The 22,257-nt window shown below is 43.3% G+C and overlaps 1 protein-coding gene across 2 annotated transcripts in view; it reads right to left on the bottom strand.

The window, feature by feature from the left end:
• Positions 1-1,601: 1,601 nt before the first annotated feature.
• SYTL3 (synaptotagmin like 3) overlaps positions 1,602-22,257 on the bottom strand; it is a 232,743-nt gene continuing 212,087 nt past the window's right edge. For both annotated transcript variants that reach the window (XM_075338237.1, XM_075338238.1), the window contains exons 13-16: positions 11,586-11,697; positions 9,047-9,152; positions 8,760-8,956; positions 1,602-3,416 (exon numbers count right to left, since the gene is read on the bottom strand). In XM_075338237.1, the coding sequence (XP_075194352.1) occupies positions 3,289-3,416; positions 8,760-8,956; positions 9,047-9,152; positions 11,586-11,697 (543 nt within the window). In that variant the 3' untranslated portion in view covers positions 1,602-3,288. The remainder of the gene's footprint in view (positions 3,417-8,759; positions 8,957-9,046; positions 9,153-11,585; positions 11,698-22,257) is intronic.

Raw genomic sequence — 22,257 nt, forward strand, 5'->3', positions numbered from 1 at the left:
CTAGGAGTGCAGGGAGCCAGCGCTAAGCGGTGTGCGCTGGTAACCAAGGTAAATATTGGGCAACTAACCGAAGTGCTTTGCTTGGTTACCCGATATTTACCTTAGTTACCAAGCGCAGCATCGCTTCTACGCGTCGCTGGTGGCTGGTCACTGGTCGCTGGTGAGAGCTGCCTGATTGACAGCTCACCAGCGACCATGTAGCGACGCACCAGTGATCCTGACCAGGTCAGATCGCTGGTGGGATAGCTGGAGCGTCGCTAAAGTGTGACGGTACCCTTAGGGGTACTTCTCACATAGCAAGATCGCTAGGTCACTAAAGTGTGACGGTACCCTTAGGGGTACTTCTCACATAGCAAGATCACTAGCGAGATCGCTGCGGAGTCACAGGTTTTGTGATGTACCAGTGACCACATCAGCAATCTCGCTGTGTGTGACACTAAGCAGCAACCTGGCCCCTGCTGTGAAATTGCTGATCGTTACACACTGTTCTGGTTCATTTTTTGCTCGTTGGTCTCCCGCAGGGCAGCACACATCGGCGTGTTTGACTGCGGGAGACCAACGAGCACCGACTCTGTGTAAACAGCGTACGCTGTTAACCAGGATAAATATCGGGTAACTAATCAAAGCACTTTGCTTGGTTACCCAATATTTACCCTGGTTACGGGCTTATACTGCTTAGAGCTGGCTTCCTGCACATGTAGCCAGGGTAAATATCGGGTAACTATGCAAAGCTCTTTGCTTGGTTACCGACATTTACCCTGGTTACCAGCGTACAGCACTTAGCACTGGCTCCCTGCACACGTAGCAAGGGTAAATATCGGGTAACTAAGCAAATTGCTTTGCTTGGTTACCCAATATTTACCCTGGTTACCAGCGCACACCGCTTAGTGCTGGCTCCATGGACATAAAGCCAGGGTAATTATTGGGTAACTAAGCAAAGCACTTTGCTTAGTAACCCGATGTGTACCCTAGCTGCGTATACAGGGAGCCAGCACTGGCAGTCTGTAAGTGGTGTACGCTGGTAACCAAGGTAAATATCGGGTAACCAAGCAAAGCGCTTTGCTTAGTTACCCGATATTTACCCTGGTTACCAAGCGCAGCATCATTACACTAGTCGCTGGTGGCTGGTCGCTGGTGAGATCTGCCTGATTGACAGCTCACCAGCGACCATATAACGACGCACCAGTGATCCTGACCAGGTCGTATCGTGGTCGGAATCGCTGGTACATCGTTTAGTGAGACGGTACCCTTACTGAACAATGGAATAGTATGTCTGGTGTAATTAAGAATAGTTCACCCTTGCATAAGTGCATCACAGGTGCACTGAACTGTTTAGACATGCTAAGTGTACACCAAGCACCTGTCAGGCTCATTTTGCACTGACAGGCTCCAGTCAACATTTTACACACACTGACGCTGTCCAATTAGGGTGGACAGAGTCAGATTTTTTAAAAACATACCTATTGACAAGGGAGTGTTCAGGGTCTCAATTTTCAGTTATCCAGGAATAATAACAGAAGGTTGCCATAATGTCAATGTGTTACTGTATATTGCACATATTTATGACACAGACATGTCAGGAGAGATGACAAATTCCCTTTATTACATTTGCTTCACATATATAAAATGTTTTTAAAGCAACTCCACAATATAATCGATTTTTTCAGAAGTGGAAAATATTCTAACAATAAGGGTAAATTAAACTCCCTATCACAACATTATTCAGGTGCTATATGAAGAATATTTCAGAAGCCTATATTCTGGAAAATCTATCACAATAAGTTGCAGCCATGCTGTTATTATAGATCCCATGTTGTACATCTATTGTATTTTTCAGATTATAAGACACACTTTTTCTCCCAAACATTTGGGTGGAAAATAAGTGGTGCATCTTATAATCTGAATGTAGCATACTGGGGATTGTGGAGAGGGGTCGCAGGAGGCTCTGTGCAGCGGGCGGCGCTGCTCTGTGTGGCCCTGCTCTGTGAGGCCTGGCTCTGTGCTGCAGGCAGCTAGGCTCTGTGCGGTGGCAGCAAGGCACTGTACAGAGGGCATCGATGTTCTGTGCGCCAGGCAGCGAGGCTCTGGCTATTCTGAAGATGTCTGCTGTAAGAGCTTCAATTATTGGTGCCCAGAGTAGGCGCATGCGCAGATGGAGCTCTCGGCTCAAGCTCTCATCTGCGCACGCGCAGACTCTGGCCACCATTTCTTTGAGGCCCACACTGCTGACATCTTCAGAATGGCAAGTGCCTCCCCGCCCACAGCGAGCACCAGCACCAAGCAGCGCCGGATGGCCCAGCACTGTCGGCTGCCCAGCACCAAGCAACGCAGACAACCACAGTACCGAGCAGTGCCGGCTGCCACAGCGCCGCAGCCCACAGTGAGCATCTGGCCCCCCTCTGCACCGCCCGCAGCATCACCATACTTTAGCACCGCCCCTGCCTCCTCCGACCCTGCTCCACCACTGCCGCCCCACCTCCCCGGTACGACACCACCGGATTATAAAACGGACTTCTTTTCTTTTCTTTTTTTATCTCTAAATTTGGGATTTGTCTTATAATATTAACACTTCACCGCAAAATAATTTTACATATAGGAAAGAATGCCCTCTAGTGCGAGTCTGTATCCGTGTGTCATATTAATAATCCAAAGGAGTCTTCATGGCAAAACATTGTTATCCATTGGTTATGGTAATATAAAGTCACTTATCTTAAATTTTATACTATAGAGTAAAGAAAGATATGCAAAAATTGTCCGAAATTTTGCGGAACTTGCAACTTTTTCTGCATAACAAACAACTAAAGTTGTCAATTCATGATGCTATAAAGCCTATGACAATAGACAAGTCAAATCTTAAGATCAGTAATAGAGTAAAACAAACCGAACAGGTAAAGCCACATATCCGCATTGTAATGTCACCTATATCGATTAACAGTAAACCAAAACAAACACTGATGATGTTGTCAGCTTAACATATCCAAATGTACAAACTATACAATCAGAGTTTAGATTTCATCTGTGCTTTATACAAATGGTGTATGGACTAGTAATGGCCTTAAGCCACAGGGTTAATTATAATATATTATAGAAAAGATTTAATGATTTGCAATGTCACAAACATTTGTAACTTTATCATTCTTCATTTAATGGCACTTTAGATTGAATTATCTTTTCCTTGATTTATAGGGGAAGGAAAAATCAGAGCAATAAGAATGGAATATTGTTTCCATGTATTAGTACATAAACTTGAAATATGGCAAATCAATAAGTGCTGCTTGGATGGGAAGATTAAAAATAAAAAGCCCCCTTGTTGGCTTGTAACACAAGAGTCTCTTCCATCCATTCATTGGGTGTACTGAGCAGCTGCTCCCAAAGATGTGCCGATTGGTGGCAGTAACTGGCGCCATTCTCGTCACCTAAAAGAGAACGCATCATCTTTAAAACCACATATTCAGCTCTGCAATGTAACTGTAGCTACAACAACTAGGAATAAATAGTAATAATAATACTAATTTTATTTATATACTGCCAACATATAGCACTTTACAATTGAGGGGATGAAATATCTACCTATCCATCTATCTAGGCTTAGTATAGCAGCCAAATATATACACCGGGTGAAATAAGTATACAACATGTACTGTAACTAATTTTATAAGTAAATACAGTATGTTTCTAAAGGTGCTATTGACACCAGATTTCAGTAACAACCCATCTAATCCACACAGTCAAAGGAATCAAACCATAGATGTCCATAAATTTAGTGATGTGTAATGAGAAACGGCACGGAAAAGTATTGAAGAAACTTAGTGAAATTAATTTAATATTTCATACAAAAGCCTTTGTTGGTGATGACAGCTTCAGGTCACCTCTTGTATGGAGAAACCTGTCGCATGAACTGCTCAGGTGTGATTTTAGTCCATTCTTCCACACAAACACTCTTCAAAGTTCTGTTGTCTCCTTCTATGAACTCTGAGCTTAGTTTCTTCCATAAATTTTCTATTGGATTCAGGTCAGGTGATTAGCTGGGCAGCTTTATTTTCTCTTTCTGAAACCAATTGAGAATTTCCTTGGCTGTGAATTTGGGATCATTGTCTTGCTGAAATGTCCACCCTCGTTTCTTCCTCATCAGTCTTGTAGATGGCAGTAGATTTTTATCAAGAATATCTAGGTACATTTGGTACATTTCTCTATTCATCCTTCCTTCAATTATATGAAGTTTATTAATACCGTATGCTGAAAAACAGCCAAATACCATCATGTTCCCACCTACAAACTTCACTGTTGGTATGGTATTTTTGGGGTGATATGTAGTGCCTTTTGACCTTCAAACATGGTGTGTATTATCGATTCTAAAGAGTTGAATTTTGGTCTCATCTGACTAGACTATCAGTATTTCACATGCTTGTCTAAATATTGTCAATTAAAGTTTAAACGTTCTTTAATATCTTCTTTGTTCAGCAAAAAGAACTGAGTGGTAAGTAAAAAGTCCTGAGTGGTGAGTGTGCATACAGGTCATGGATAGAGATGAGCGAACTCGAGGTTTTGGAGTTCAGGTGCTTTACGAATAAACACCTCTTGTGTGAGCATAGATGTGTTTTGGTACACTTTGTCCTCAGCCCTGTGTGAGCTGCTGGCAGTGTTTCCACGGCTCACACTGGGGGTAAAACAACAGCATGATCGGATGTAGTGTGCACCCAAAAAAATGAAACAGAAAAACACCGCCCATCCTCCCCTGGAAGTGATCTGTTTATGGCTGGCTGCATTAGAGTGGAGACCCGAACTGCCTAATTAGTGACTTTCATTGGGGTCAGATCAAATTCCCAAGTCCCAAACCGACCTTAATTTAAAGTTCAGCTGAACCCGCCAAACCAAACTTTCATGGATCCGCCCATCTCTAGTCATGAAGGTTAAGTGAATTACTTATTGGTTTCTTTGAAAAAGTTATACCTGCTGATACCAAGTCTTTGTATAGCTCTCCACAGGTGATCCTTTGTTCTTGGACAATTCTTCTCATAATTTTTTTCATGCCTCTGTCTATCCTCTTGCAGGGACCACCTGGTCATGGTCAGTTTAGGCTACATTCAGATGACCGTTCCATTTTTGCAGTCTGCAAAAAATGGTCCTGTTTTTCCACAGATGCATCCATGTGACAATCACATCCATCCCATTCCGTTCAGTATACGGTCCGTGTGACTTCCATCTTTTTTGCGGACCATAAAAAACAGAATGAGAGTTACATACAGTCCATCTAGCCAGATGCTGGTCCCCATATAAAGTCTATAGGGAACAGAATCTGGCGCAAACGGGTAGGAGCAAGCACTACATACTCACCAATCACTGGCGCGGCTGTCACACTGCTCCCGCGGCAGCACTTTGTTCTTCCCGAGATAGCCACTCATTAGGCTCATATGTGCCTCCCCCAGACCTGTAGCAGCCGGACTGCTCGGATCCGGACCCACTATGTGGCTCGAGGGATCCTCCGGACCCAGGAGTCATGTGGACACTCCAAACGAAAAGGGGGATGTAGTTGTACGGCCTTGGCCGTATTCAGTTCATGACGCCACCCACGGTGTGTGGTGAAGTGGGACACCACCGCAGCTGTTGTGGGACACCCTGGGGAGATGTAGTGGCAGCTGGATATTAAACCCTCCGTGGGTAGGGATGGTTGCCCCAGAATCCAGTGTCTCTGTGCATGGTATAGCGATGGCAGGGGCTTGCGTGCCCGGACGTACCAGGGGATGTTTGGTTACTCACAATTAAATTAATCACACGAGTCTTTTGGTAAACCAAGGTGCTGGTGGCCGGCCGCCGCGGCCAGCTGTACTCTGGTCCCCCACCCGGGCTGGTGGTCGCCGTCTTTTCCCTCTGCACTGTGTTTGCTTGTGTTGGACTTCCCGGTATGGAACACGGGAGTCCGCTCCCGGCTTGTTGTGTACCTGAGGAGTCGTGCCCACTGACACTGACACGTGGGAACTATGGGCCCTGGCGGTTGCCCTATCTGTGGGTGGTTGTCTGCTTTTGGGACTTTGGTTGGGACAGGACCTATAATCCTACCCTCAATCGGTTGATTAGCTAGGCCGTTGGTTCCGGTCCTGGTTTCAGGGTCCGAGTACCCCCTCTGTGCACGGTTTCCGGGTCGGGTCTCTGATGTCGGTACCAGCGGGCTCCAACCTTGTCACGGTCCACCTCGTCTCTCCGGGTGCAGTCTTCCCGTCGCCTGCCGATGGAGACCACCGTCTGCCACCTAGCCAAGGTACTAGGGCTCCAACCCTGGCACTGTTCAACTTGAGCTTCTCCTCTGCTGGAGCTACACCTAGCCCCAGCCTCCACTCCTCTCAACTTGAACTATAACATCAATCTCCTCGTTTTCCCGCCCAGGGCTGTCTAGACCCCTAAGTGGGCGTTTCCTAACTGCCTGGTCCCGCCCACTGGTGTGCCTGTCTTGCCCTGAGGGGGGTGACTAGGGTTTCAGGTCGGCTGTATGTAACCCTGTGGGGGATGGTGTTGTGCGGGGGCCTGCTGTGTGACTTCCTGGTTTTGCCAGGGTGTCACACATACATATTCAATCCTCCCCCCGTCTGTGACTGGTTACAGTCAGACACGCCCCCACGCTGAGTGACAGATGTCTGACTGCAACCAATAACAGCTGCCGGTGGGCGGGTCTACATTGTACAGTACAATAAATAAATAATTTAAAAAAATAAATGGCATGAGGTACCCCCCAATTTTGATACCATCCAAGATAAAGCCTCATAGCTGCTGGCTGGTATTCTCAGGCTGGTGAGACCCTTGTTATTGGGAGCCCCCCAGACTAAAAATATCAGCCAGCAGCTGGATGGAATTTCCACATCTATTAGATGCGACAGTTCCAGGACTGTACCTGGCTCATCCCGAATGCCCTGGTGTGGTGGCAAATGGGGTAATATATGGGGTTGATACCAGCTGTGTAAAGTCACCTGGCATCAAGCCCAGAGGCTGTGATGTCATGGCGTCTATCAGATACCCGACATCACAAACCCAGTCAGTAATCACAAAAAAAAAAATAGACAACAAATACATTTTTATTTGAAAAAACACTCCGCAACACATTCCCTCTTTCACCAATTTATTGAAAAGAAAAAACAAATCCGGGTCCGGCATAAATTAATAAGGGGGTCCCATACTCACTGTCCTAGTCAATGAAGAACAGAATGTTCCCCATTGGCTGGGAGAGCAGTGCAGTGACCTGAGCTAATAGCAATAGGTCAGCCAAGGTCATCGCAGGGGATGACAAGTGCTGCCATCAAGAGGTTAGCTCAGATCATTACCTGTGGTGATCGCTGCATTCCTGATGTCAGCGCTAGTCACTGACTTTCATTGTCCGCTGCGTTTACAGCGAAGTATCGAGGAAGCCCATGACGTCACCACTAGTCACAGTCTCGGGCCGCACGCGAGACTTGATGTGAGTGAACAGCGGGCATGGAAGTCAGTGAGGAGCGCTGACGTCAGGAGTGCAGCAGACTTCATCACAGCAGGTAATGAACTTTGCTAACCTCCTAATGTTGGCGCTCGTCATCCAGCAGCTGCTGACACTGCTGTGTGGGCAGATGCTTACACACTGCAGTGCAAGCAGCTGCGGGGCTGATGGGGAGCGGGACACAGACTGCAGGGGTACCCGACGGAAGTCACACAGAAGTGCTTCCGTGTGGCTTCCGGGGATTTTGCGGACCCATTGACTTTTATTGAGTCACGGTCCGTTATTATGGAACAGAATAGGACATGTTCCATAATAATGGAACGCACATACGGCATCCAATGTGTTTTTTTGTAGGAACTGATGCACACAGAAGTGCTTCCGTGTGCCATCCGATCTTACATGAAAGACATAGAAAAGATGGTCCTGTCAGTAGGTTCACAAAAAAACAGAAACTGAGCAGGACAAACGGAATGGCCATCTGAATGAGCCCTCATGGTGAAATTATGTTCTAGTTTATGACCACAACAGTGCTCATTGGAACCTTCAGCGGTTCAGAAATTCTTCTTTAACCAATGCCATAAGTATGTTTTACAACAATAAGGTTGCAAAGGTCTTGAGGCAGCTCACTGGTATGACTCATCACAGGATGTTTCTTGTGTTTCACCTTGGTAATGAGACTCCTTTTTATAGGCCATCAGTTGAACCATTTGATATTATATTTCACATAGTGGCAGGATTGCTTTCTAATTACTGCTAGATTTAGCTGGTATCATGACGCTCCATAGCTTTTTGCACTGCCCTTTCTTCATGTGTTCAATACTTTTTCCCTGTGTAATTTCTCATAACACATAAGTTAATTTATGGACATCTATAATTTGATTTCTTTGCCTGTGTGCACCTTTAGAAACATTTATTATGAAATTGGTCATGTGTTCAATACTAATTTCACCCGCCATGTGACTATTCAGTTGAATTTCTGCATATAATACCTATTTCCTTTGTATGAGCGCTGCAGGGAAAGAACAGAAAATGGCAAATTCCTCTCTTTCTTTGTCAGTGGACTGAGGAGTTGTTCAGCTGATCACTGTGGTATCGCTCATATAATGGGATGTCTTTGATCAGACAAATCCCTTTCCTGATTAATTATGCGATTACATTATTTAAGGAAAACTCAGCTTGAATGACAATTGAATGTTGGACTATCAGATTTTCCAGATTATAGGGCGCTAGAATAAATAAACCTAATTTCAAAGGCCATTTTCACACATTTGAGGGTACATGTGAAATGATTATACTTCACCTGTGCTCAAACTGATTCCACCAAGAAATCGCTCATTCAGTCCTTGATCCCATACAGTTAGATCCAGTCGAGATATCCGGAGATCACTTGGATTTGCTATATTGTAAATGATCGTGTGATTCCATTCTGGACAGGGCTGTCTTCTCAATACTGGAGCCCTTTGTTTTATGTCTTGCTTGTTTGGTAGGACAAGACAACTAGTCAAATAAAAAAATAGACCAAAGTATATAAATATTCTGCCAATTTGGACAATAAAAGTTGAAAATATGATCTGCCAAATTATTTACCTCTTAACAAAAGGACTTAGAAAACCATCTGGTCTCAATGCCAAATTGCAGGCACTTTTAATTACAAGATGGAGCTGGACCACTTCATAGGGTTTTACATCTGATCCTGTATCATGAACAAAAGTTAATAAAAGTAATACATGTGATTTTACTAGTGCATTATATTCTGTATCACCTTAACCCTTTGCCCCATTAGGATGTAAAAAAACAAACATCCAGGGTCACTTAACATGTAAGGTAAACATGGTAAAGAGAGAAAGAATTGCATTTTTTGACAACTTCACTAACTAAAAAAATAATGCACTTAAAAGTGATTAAAATGTCATACAACATATCCCAAAAGTGTGTACACCCCCTAACATTTTTGTAAATATTTTATTACATCTTTTCATGGGACAACACTGAAGATATGACACATTATACAAGCTGTACACTGACTACTTTACATTGTATCAAACAGTGTAAATTTCGTGTTGCCTCTAAATAACTCAATACAACTATTAATGTCAAAAACACTGGCAACAAAAGTGAGTACACCACTAGATAAAAATGGCTAAATTGTGCCCATTTATTCATTTTCCCTTCCTGATGCCGAGTGACACATTAGTGTTACAAGGTCTCAGGTGTGAATGAGGAGCAAGTGTGATAAATTTGGGGTTTTCGCTTACACACGCTCATACTGGTCACTGGAAGTTCAACATGGCCCCTCATGGCAAAGAATTCTCTGAGGATTTGAAAAAATGAATTGTTGCTCTACATAAAGGTGGCCTAGGCTTTAAGAGGATTGCCAACACCCTCAAACTTAGCTGCAGCACAGTGGCCAAGACCATATAGTGGTTTAACAAGACAGGTTCCACTCAGAACAGGCCTCGCCATTGTTGACCAATGAAGCTGAGTGCACATGCTCAGCGTTATAGCTAGAGATTGTCTTTTAAAAATAGACATATGATTGCTACCTGCATTGTTGCAGAGGTTAAAGGACTTGGGAGGTCAGCCTGTCTGTGCTCAGACCATATGACGAACACTGCATCACATTGGTCTGTATGGACCATCGGCCAAAAAAGGAAGCCTCTTCTAAGATGATACACATGGCAAAAGAAGCTGTGGAAAGAAGAAGGCGCAATAGGATCTTACCCGGTATGACACAAGGGGGTGAATGCAAATAAGAGCTCTCACCTGGTAGGGTGGTGCCAGTCACAACCCCTTAGCAAGCATATATGTAGCGTGGAAGGCAGCAGTCCCGCAATGAAGAAATATATCAGATAGCAGGAGAAAAGCAGGTTTAAATACCGCGCCAAACCACAGGAGTCCAGATGATGTTATTAAATTACTTCCCTTTATTTTTACAAGTCTACGCGTTTCGAGGACATATCCGTCCTCTTCCTCAGGACAATGTACAGAGAATACTATATCTATATATATGATATAGTATTCTCTGTACATTGTCCTGAGGAAGAGGACGGATATGTCCTCGAAACGTGTAGACTTGTGAAAATAAAGGGAAGTAATTTAATAACATCATCTGGACTCCTGTGGTTTGGCACCGTATTTAAACCTGCTTTTCTCCTGCTATCTGATATAAGATGATACACATGAAAGTTCGCAAACTGTTTGCTGAAGACAAGCAGACTAAGAACCTAGATTACTGGAACCATGACTAGCAGCATGATGAGACAAAGAAACTTATTTGGTTCAGATAAAATCAAGCGTGCGTTGAGGTAACCAGGTGAGGAGCACAAAGACAAGTATTTCTTGCCTAAAGTCAAGCATGGTGGTGGGAGTGTCATAATTTGAGGCTGCATGAGTGCTGCCAGCTATGGGGAGCTGCAGTTCATTGAGGGAATCATCAATGTAAACATGTAATATGACATACTAAGAAAGAGCATGATTCCCTCCCTTCGTATTCTAGCATGATAATAACCTCAAACTCACCTCCGATACAACTACTGCCTTGCAAAAGAAACTGAGGATAAAGTTGCTGGACTGGCAAACCAGGTCTCCAGACCTAAACCCTATTGAGCATCTGTGGGGCATCCTCAAACGGAAAGATTAAAAAGGGCGAGATCTCTAACATCTACCTACCAGCTTCGTGATGTCATTATAGAGGATGGAAGAGGATCCAAAAACATCAGTGAAGCTCTAGTGAACTCCATTCTATAGAAAGTTAAGGCAGTGTTGAAATAATGGCCACACAAAATGTTCACACTTTGTGCAGAATTTGTCCATTTTCACTTAGGGGTGTACTCACTTTTATTGCCAGCTGTTTTGACATTAATGGCTGCATTAAAATGTCATAACTTCTGTGTTGTCCCATGAAAAGATATAATAAATAGAAATAGTGATGGCGAATAGTAAATATTCGTGCTTGCTTTATTTGTAACGAATCCCAAAGCTTTACTTCCATTTATCAGTCCATTTTCATATGGCTCTTTGTAATGATATTTTTTTTTTTTTTTTTTTAACATTATGGCTCTTGGTAGAGGGAGAGGAAAAAAAAAATTGATATATTTCCAAGTAGTTAAAGAGTTAAGCTTCTTACCATCTGACATATGCTCATACAGGAATGTTCTGGAAACTGGAGGTATCTCAAGCCTGATTCTCACACATAACTCCCCATGATATTGCAATGTCAGCTCATCAGTCTTTTTTGGCTAAAGAGACAATTGAGAGATTTATTAAGACTAGCGCAGGGAATTGTCTCCAGGAACCTCTGATTAACTGATTAAGATATATATATATATAGATATAGAGATATATATATATATATATATATATATATATATATATATATTAGTGATGAGCGAGTACCAAAAAGCTCGGGTGCTCGAGGCTCGGGCCGAGCATCCCAAGATACTCGTGTACTTGGCCCGAGCACCGAGCCCAATGTTATCCTATGGGAGACCCGAGTATTTTTCTGAAATGACCCCCGGCAGCATGTAGAAACCCTAAAAATGTCACAAAAGTCTCAGAAGAGTGCTCAAATGACATGGCAACAGCATGGGGAAGATCCCTTGAAGCATTTATCACTCAAAAGTCACAGCTGTGAACAATTTTGTCCGAGTTTTACGCCATTTTTACGGACTCACCAGAAAACCTTCAAAAATGACACCAAAATGAATTTTCATGGCGGAAATGTTAAGGGCACATACCCAATAGTGAGATAGAGCTGGTGTATGTTACTTTTTGAGATTAATACATGAAAGATTTTACGTAAAACATTGTGTGGCACTCCGATGTCCAAAACGCACGTTTTGTGCTTTTTACTAGCGATGTCGGTCATTTTTTTTTTCATTCTATCTCCCGTCGGGCGGTCTCGCTCTGTCGGTCTCTCTCTGTCTTGTCTGTCCCCCTCTCACAGTCTGTCGGTCATTCTCCCCCCTCTCTCTTACTTACCGTTCCCCGATCACTGCCGCGGCGCTGCACAGCTGTTCACTAAACTCCGGCGGCTTTTCCTCTTTTGAAAAAGCCGGCCGCTCATTAAACACTCTCGTATTCCCTGCTTTCCTGCTTTTCGGCGCCTATGATTGGTTGCAGTGAGACACGCCCCCACGCTGAGTGACAGGTGTCTCACTGCACCCAATCACAGCAGCCGGTGGGTGTGTGTATATTGTGCAGTGAAATAAATAATTAACTAATTTAAAAAAACGGCGTGCGGTCCCCCCCAATTTTAATACCAGCCAGATAAAGCCAAACGGCTGAAGGCTGGTATTCTCAGGATGGGGAGCTCCACGTTATGGGGAGCCCCCCCAGCCTAACAATATCAGTCAGCAGCCGCCCAGAATTGCCGCATACATTATATGCGACAGTTCTGGGACTGTACCCGGCTCTTCCCGATTTACCCTAGTGCGTTGGCAAATCGGGGTAATAAGGAGTTAATGGCAGCCCATAGCTGCCACTAAATCCTAGATTAATCATGTCAGGCGTCTCCCCGAGATACCTTCCATGATTAATCTGTAAATTACAGTTAAAAAACACACACACCCGAAAAATCCGTTATTAGAAATAAAAAACACTAACAAAGTCCCTCATCACCAATTTATTAACCCTGACAAACCCTCCATGTCCGGCTTACTCCACAGTCCTCCAGCGTCGCATCCAGCTGTGCTGCATGAAGGTGACAGGAGCTGCAGAATACACCGCCGCTCCTGTCACCTCCACGCAGCAACTGAAGACAGCCGCGCGATCAGCTGAGCTGTCACTGAGGTTACCTGGATCCAGCGGTGGATGCAGCGGTGGCCGCGGGTAACCTCAGTGACAGCTCAGCTGATCGCGCTACTCACCGCCGCTCCGGTCAGCTCCACGCAGCAACTGAGGTGAGTATAGCGATCAGCTGAGCTGTCACTGAGGTTAATCGCGGCCACCGCTGGATCCAGTGACAGCGGGTAACCTCAGTGACAGCTCAGCTGATCGCACTACTCACCGCCGCTCCAGTCAGCTCCACGCAGCAACTGTGGTGAGTATAGCAATCAGCTGAGCTGTCACTGAGGTTAATCGCGGCCACCACTGGATCCAGCAGTGGCCGTGAGTTACCTGACTGACAGCAGCTGATCGCGCTACTCACCTCAGTTGCTGTGCGAAGCTGACCGGAGCGGCAGTGTATTCTGCTGCTCCTGTCACCTTCATGCAGCAGAGCTGGATGCGACGCTGGAGGACTGTGGAGTACGCCCGACATGGAGGCTTTGTCGGGGTTAATAAATTGGTGATGAGGGACTTTGTTATTGTTTTTTATTTTTAATAAAGGATTTTTCGTGTGTGTGTGTTTTTTAACTGTAATTTACAGATTAATAATGGAAGGTATCTCGGGGAGACGCCTGACATGATTAATCTAGGATTTAGTGGCAGCTATGGGCTGCCATTAACTCCTTATTACCCCGATTTGCCAACGCACTAGGGTAAATCGGGAAGAGCCGGGTACAGTCCCAGAACTGTCGCATCTAATGGATGCGGCAATTCTGGGCGGCTGCTGACTGATATTGTTAGGCTGGGGGGCTCCCCATAACGTGGGGCTCCCCATTCTGAGAATACCAGCCTTCAGCTATATGGCTTTATCTGGCTGGTATTAAAATTGGGGGGACCGCATGCCGTTTTTTTAATTATTTATTTATTTTACTGCACAGTATAGACACGCCCACCGGCTGCTGTGATTGGGTGCAGTGAGACACCTGTCACTCAGCGTGGGGGCGTGTCTCACTGCAACCAATCATAGGCGCCTGTGGGCGGGGAAAGCAGGGAATATGAGATGGCTGTGTGCAGAGCACAGCGCGCCCGCCGGTATAAAGGCTCGGTCACGCTGTGCAGGCCGGCCAATCACTGCAATTCCACAACTAACAGGGCTGTGGCATTGCAGTGGTCTGCCAGCCAATCCCTGCATGAGGGCTGGCTCTCAAAAGAGCGCCAACATGCAGGGATGAAGACCACGAGTACAGCATGAGTATCGCGAAATTACTCGGTACCCGCCGAGTAGCCCAAGTACAGTGATACTCGTGCGAGTACCGAGTAGTAACAAGCATACTCGCTCATCACTAATATATATATATATAAGTCCAACAATGTAGACCAGCTCACTCCTGTGAATCACCTGGAACCTCAGCTGACCTGGTTAACTCAGTTGTGCCCGGATCAGGACGTAGGAGTCCATCCATACAAATGTGAACAACGACAAGGCAGAGTCCAGCAATAACGTGAGCAGTCCAGGATGCTGTTAAAATTTTTTTCCTTCTTTTTATTCATAAATTCATTAAAATATAATGGTCCAAGCAATTCAGAACAGCATTATCGCAGGAAAATAGCGCAGATAGGACTACGCGTTTCAGCGGTAAAATCCGCCTTCTTCACGGTCCAGAATCTGATCTGCTTTCCAAACATAGAACCTTATATACATCTCACTCCCATCAGGGTAATTACAAACATGTGTGAGAGATTTAAAAACATAAGCTAGAAAAGCAAATCAAACATATAAGCTATCCGCATATTGATCAATATACAGCATGCATAAGAGTTATAAGGAAAGGATTCAGCATTTTGGAGAAAAATACAATCAGAAAATCAAATAACCTGACCATAAAATTATTTTTCAAGTGATACAAAAGCATAGCACAGTAGTAATAGCCAGCAACATATAATCAACAATGTATCAATAGTGCATAATGATATCCATACGATTGTTAAAGCCCTGTGGCATGCGAGTCCCCAGCTCAAATATCCACCTACTCTCTCTTGCAAGCACTTTTTTATGAAAATCTTCCCCCTCTCAATGGTTTTTTTACATGCTCTATGCCCATAAAAGAAAAACCGCGTAAATCCCCATTGTGTTTTTTTGAAAAATGTCGGGATACTACTGATGCACCAACCATTGGCAAATTGCTAGCATCTGAAAGATGTTTGCGGATTCTGGTTTTGAGGGGGTTCATCGTGCAGCCTACATATTGCATGCGGCATATATTGCAATTAATTAGATAAACTACATTCTCCGTATTACAGTTTATAAAAGAACGAACATTAAACTGTTTTTCATTGGAAATAGATGTAAATATTTTAGACTTATTAGCAAAACCGCAGCACTTACAAATATTGGCACCGCATTTAAAAAATCCTATTGTTTTCAACCAATTGCTAGGGGAGATTTTGTCTGGATCTTTGAACATGCTAGGTGATAATAATGTAGCTAAGGTTGGGGCTCTTTTTGCCACAAAGGCAATATTATTTTCCACAATGTTTTTCAAAATATCATTCTGAGATAATAACGGAAGATATTTTCTGATAATTTTGACAGAATTAAACTGAGGACTATAGTTGGTGCTGAAAACTACCCCAGATTTTTTGGAGTCAAACTGTCTTTTTTTCTTAGTAGAATCCAACAGCTTAACCCTATCAATGCCTGCTATTTTTTTCTTGGCTCTCTCCAAAGACCAATTGGGATACCCCCTTTTTTTTAAATTGTTACAAGTTATTTCAATTTCTTCCTCCAATCTATCACTAGATGTGGTATTCCTTTTTAGTCTAATAAGCTCCCCCACAGGAATATTCTGAATGACATGTTTGGGATGATTAGAGGAAGCCATTAAAATACTATTGCATGCAGTAGATTTTTTATAGGGAGATATCAAAACCTTATTTCTGTCCAAATCTGCGGTCAATTTTAAGTCCAAGAAGTTTGTTGATACCTCATGACCACTACTCGTAAATTTTAGATTGAAATCATTCAAATCCAAATAAGAAAAAAAAACCTTCGTAGATGAGAGACTACCCCTCCAGACAAATATCAGATCATCAATAAATCTACCCAGCCAAACAATATTATCCTTGTATGGGTTATCAATGTTAAAAATATAATTTTCCTCCCACACGGACATAACCAGGTTAGCTAGGGAAGGTGAAAACTTAGCGCCCATGCTCACGTCTTGTGTCTGGAGGAAGTATCTCTCATCAAACGAAAAATAATTATGACTTAAAAGAAACTGAATTGAAGAAACAAGAAACTTCTGGATGGAATCCTCGTAATTACTGTATCTGGACAAATAATATGTGATACATCGTATCGTGATGTGATGGGGGATAGAGGGATATAACCCCACCACATCGCAAGATTTTATAAACTGTAATACGGAGAATGTAGTTTATCTAATTAATTGCAATATATGCCGCATGCAATATGTAGGTTGCACGATGAACCCCCTCAAAACCAGAATCCGCAAACATCTTTCAGATGCTAGCAATTTGCCAATGGTTGGTGCATCAGTAGTATCCCGACATTTTTCAAAAAAGCACAATGGGGATTTACGCGGTTTTTCTTTTATGGGCATAGAGCATGTAAAAAAACCATTGAGAGGGGGAGATTTTCATAAAAAAGTGCTTGCAAGAGAGAGTAGGTGGATATTTGAGCTGGGGACCCGCATGCCACAGGGCTTTAACAATCGTATGGATATCATTATGCACTATTGATACATTGTTGCATTATACGTTGCTGGCTATTACTACTGTGTTATGCTTTTGTATCACTTGAAAAATAATTTTATGGTCAGGTTATTGGATTTTCTGATTGTATTGTTCTCCAAAATGCTGAATCCTTTCCTTATAACTCTTATGCATGCTGTATATTGATTAATATGCGGATAGCTTACATGTTTGATTTGCTTTTCTAGCTTATGTTTTTAAATCTCTCACACATGTTTGTAATTACCCTGATGGGAGTGAGATGTATATAAGGTTCTATGTTTGGAAAGCAGATCAGATTCTGGACCGTGAAGAAGGCGGATTTTACCGCTGAAACGCGTAGTCCTATCTGCGCTATTTTCCTGCGATAATGCTGTTCTGAATTGCTTGGACCATCATATTTTAATGAATTTATGAATAAAAAGAAGGAAATTTTTTTTAACAGCATCCTGGATTGCTCACGTTATTGCTGGACTCTGCCTTGTCGTTGTTCATATATATATATATATATATATATATATATATATACACACACATATACATATATACACAGTATATAGACATATAATATATATATACGGTATATATATATATATACATATATACACAGCATATATATATATATATATATATATATATATATATATATATATATATATATATATATATATATGTATATATCAACATTAATCATATATATCATATATATGGTACAATCTTGGTGTATAAATACAAGCAGTACACTGTATAGCTCCTGCTGAACTTAATAATGCAGTTATCTTTAATCTCGTCATCTAGGCTCCCCCTGGTGGCAGCTACCTGATAGTGTTTGTGGATTTCAATAAATATGGAAAGGTTTCAAACATCACTGCAAATCAGTAGGGAAAAAATAAAAAGCTTTCCAATAAAAAAATTGTGTCTTTGCCATAAACATTTAGTGCGGCTGCAGTGATGTATGCTCCACAGACGAGCAATGTCACATTACTACAATTACCAGCTGCTCCGACATACGTCAGTCTGTATTTAAAAGTTATATAGAATGGATATGTCCTGTAGGAGGTAGTGGATATAAAAATAAAATTATTATTTCTTTTTAGAGCACCATTGATTACATGGTATTGTACATAAGAAGGGGTTACAGGATAATATGGTCATGTGAAATTTGGTCACTGAAAAGAAAACTGTTATTGGAAGGTGGTATCAGAGAAAGAATTTTCAGAATTTAAAGTGTTATATAAAGGTTTCATTTTAGATAAAACAGTTTAAGGCTATGTGCGCACAGTGCGTTTTTCGGGTGCGTTTTTGGCTTCAAAACTGCAGGACTTTGCTTCCCCAGCAAAGTCTATGAGTTTTCATTTTTGCTGTCCGCACACATCTGTTTTTTTTCAGCTGCGTTTTTGTGGTGCCACAAAATCGCAGCATGTCAATTATTCCCGCGTTTTTCACTGCGCTTTTCATCCATTGAGTTCAACGGGATGTTGAAAGACGCAATGAGAAACGCAAATAGCTGCGTTTTGGTGTGTTTCTAAGACCAAAAACGCAGCTATAAACGCAGGAGGTGGGTAGTAAAGTGACGTGTACAGGAAGAGGATTCCTTCTGTCAGTATATACAGAAGCGTGAATCCTCCCGGTACCGTCACCGCCGCTTCCACCTCCCGTCCTGTGCATGTATGCTGCCGTGCGGCGCCATGTCTGGGCGGGAGGTGGAAGCGGCTGTGAAAAAACAAAAGTTAACAGTAGAAAAAAAAAATAAATTATACTCACCTGTCTGCAGCCTCCCGGTGCCATGCCTGCTCCCATCTCCTCTCACGGTATCGCCACCCCCGCTCCGGCTGTGTGCAGACGGCCGGGAAACCTCCGATGGATGCAGGACCTGGCGATGGATCACCTGATGCAGTCACCTGATGCATCAGGTGATCGTAAGTATCGCGGTAACGCGGGCGCCCGGCCGGTATCAGCGGATGTGTCAGGAGACTTCATCCCTGATTACCGGCAGCTGCTGCAGCGATCGGACAGGATCAGACTCCCGCTCCAGGAGCTGCCGGTAATCAGCACATAAGTGAGTATTTTTTTTTTTTTTTGCACCGATGCATCTGCTGATCGTATAAACGGCTTTTATACAATCAGCTGATGTGTGATGGGATTCAGGCACTTGATCCTGACACATCATCTGATCGCTTTGCCTTCCAGCAAACCGATCAGATGATATTGGATCCGGATTGGACGGCGCGGGACCCTGACCCAGGATTACTGCGGAGGGGGGGTTCTTTATTTCAATAAAGATGGAGTCACTAATTGTGTTGTGTTTTATTTCTAATAAAAATATTTTTCTGTGTGTTGTGTTTTTTTTTTATCTTTACTAGAAATTCATGGTGGCCATGTCTAATATTGGCGTGACACCATGAATTTCGGGTTTAGGGCCAGCTATACAGCTAGCCCTAACTCCATTATTACCCAGCGAGCCACCCGGCATCAGGGCAGCTGGAAGAGTTGGATACAGCGCCAGAAGATGGCGCTTCTATGAAAGCGCCATTTTCTGGGGTGGCTGCGGGACTGCAATTCACAGCGGGGGTGCCCAGAAAGCATGGGCACCCTGCACTGTGGATTCCAATCCCCAGCTGCCTAGTTGTACCCGGCTGGACTCAAAAATTGGGCGAAGCTCACGTCATTTTTTTTTAAAATTATTTCATGAAATAATTTAAAAAAAAGGGCTTCCCTATATTTTTGGTTCCCAGCCGGGTACAAATAGGCAGCTAGGGGTTGGGGGCAGCCCGTACCTGCCTGCTGTACCCGGCTAGCATACAAAAATATGGCGAAGCCCATGTCATTTTTTTTGTTTGGGGGGGCATAGAAATCCTGCATACAGTCCTGGAAGGAGGATGCTGAGTCTTGTAGTTTGACAGCTGCTTTCTGCTCTCCTGCATACACTATTGGATGGAGGATGCTGAGCCTTGTAGGTCTGCTCCCCCTGACTCTCCCTCAAGCATACAGTCCTGGATGGAGCATGCTGAGCCCTGTAGTTCTGCAGCTGCTGTCTGCTCTCCTGCATACACTATTGGATGGAGTATGCTGAGCTTTGTAGTTCTGCAGCTGTCTGCTCTTCTGCATACACTATTGGAGAATGAAGAACATATTGAAGAAGGAAATGACATCAGACCTTTTTTTTTGTTCACTGATAAAAAACGCATAAAGACGCAGTGAGCAAAAACGCAGCAAAACGCAGCAAAAAACGCACCAAATCGCGGCAAAACGCGTGCGTTTTTTTGACGCGGGTGCGTTTTTGTGCAGTTTTTGCCTCAAAAAATGCACAAAAACGCAGCGTCAAAAAAACGCAGTGTGTGAACCTAGCCTAAAGATCTGTCCAGGAGAGAGGAGACGACTCCAATTAAGCTTCTCCCTGCCCTGCTCCAGGTCACTGAGAAGCCTCTCCAGATGTGCACACCTGCATCTGACTGATCTTAACTGTCCCTGTTGGATCTTTATGTTTTTTGCTGTTGTGCGTGGCTTGGGTAGCATGAATCATGTGACAGATATCCTACAAAGTTAATTTAATCAAAAGATTTCGGAATAATAGAATAATAATAAGTTCCACAATTAGATGTATTTAAAAAAAATGTTCCTATGCTGAGATAATCTTATAAATGTGCCACTGCTGTGTATTATGTAATGGCCGTGTATGTGATCATACCACATCTCCTGGGCAGGGGAGGATTCAAAAGAAAGTATACAGACATTACAGCATGGGATCGCAACTGATTCATTTTGTGAGGTAAAACATTTCCCTCTATGTTTTTAAAAAATTATTTACCTCACAGAAATATTTTTTTGTGTGCTGTAAAGTTTGTATAATTTTTTACTTCCTCACCTGCCCAGGAGATGTGCTATGATCAGACCATGTTCCTATACGGTCAGACACGGCCATTACGCAGTACATAGCAGGAACACATTTATAAGATTATCTCAGCACAGGAACATTTTTTTTTCACACACATCCAATTGTGCAAATTATTATTATTTCAAGATCTGTTGATTAAAATGAATTTTAAAATTAATGTTGTTAGTGGGAAAACTCCTTTAAGACAAGGGCTGTACAGTGACACTGGAGGCTCCCTATGAAGATCATATGCTCCAATTCATTAAGACTAGCATTTCAAATTCCAGTTTTAATGAGAGGAGGACAGGATTAAGATGAACTGAATTAATATAAACATTCAGTTTGGACAAGCAATTAGACTAGGACCCAGATGAGAGTTACACCTTGACGTGGTATCTGGGCACAAGTAAATTTGGCCACCTTTATTTGCTAAAAAAAATGTTTTTCATGTTTTCTTGACAGTAATGCATATTTATATTCCAATGTTCACCCTCCACATACTTGTTTTTTTCTCCTTCCCTTTACTTGAGTGCAACTGCTATTTTAGTTAATGAGAGGAGGGCAGGATTAAGATAAGGAGTGGAATTAATTTTGAGGTGCATGACACTTGTTGAATTTTTAGCATGGTACCAGTGGCGGGTGCCTCGCAAAAATGTTATTTTGAAATGACCACCACAAAAAAAATCTAAAATCAATGGATTTTTGTGTCACAAGTAAAATGTGACATGGCCCTATTAGACATTAAGACAAAATGTGTGCATGTCGCAACCGGCATGTGCCCTGTCTGAGGCCTAAAACACACTTCCGCAAAAAAAAACGTCCGTGCGACACGGTCCGTTTTTCGGGTCCGTGTTCCGTTTTTTTGGGGTGTTTCTCCGGTACGTATGGCAGCCGTGTGATGGCGTATGCGGGCCGTGTGTACGTGTAAAATGTCCGTGTTTGTGTGTAAAATGCCCGTGTATGTGTACGTGGAATGTCTGTGTGGAATGTCCGTTTGTGTATTGCACAATGTCATTGATACATGTCGGCTGACAGCAGACAGAGTTGCGCGATGAGAATGAACTCGGGTGAACTTCACCCGACTTCATTGTCATGCCGCGGCTCTGTCTGTGTGCCGCGTACTGATTAGCGGTCACCTGTGAAGGATTCACCAGTGACCGCTAATCCCCCGAGTGACTGAAGTGAGCAGCCCTCTCTCATACTTACCGCTCCCCGATCACCAGCGCGGCGAGGAACAGCTGTGCAGCGAATACGCGGCAACAATTACTTTGACTATGCCGGCCGCCCATTAATCAATCTAGTATTCCCTACTTTCCCCACCCACAGACGCCTGTGATTGGTTGCAGTCAGACACGCCCCCCACGCTGAGTGACAGCTGTCTCACTGCACCCAATCACAGCAGCCG

This window comes from Anomaloglossus baeobatrachus, chromosome 3, assembly GCF_048569485.1.
Source record: "Anomaloglossus baeobatrachus isolate aAnoBae1 chromosome 3, aAnoBae1.hap1, whole genome shotgun sequence".
In the NCBI taxonomy this organism is placed as follows: domain Eukaryota; kingdom Metazoa; phylum Chordata; class Amphibia; order Anura; family Aromobatidae; genus Anomaloglossus; species Anomaloglossus baeobatrachus.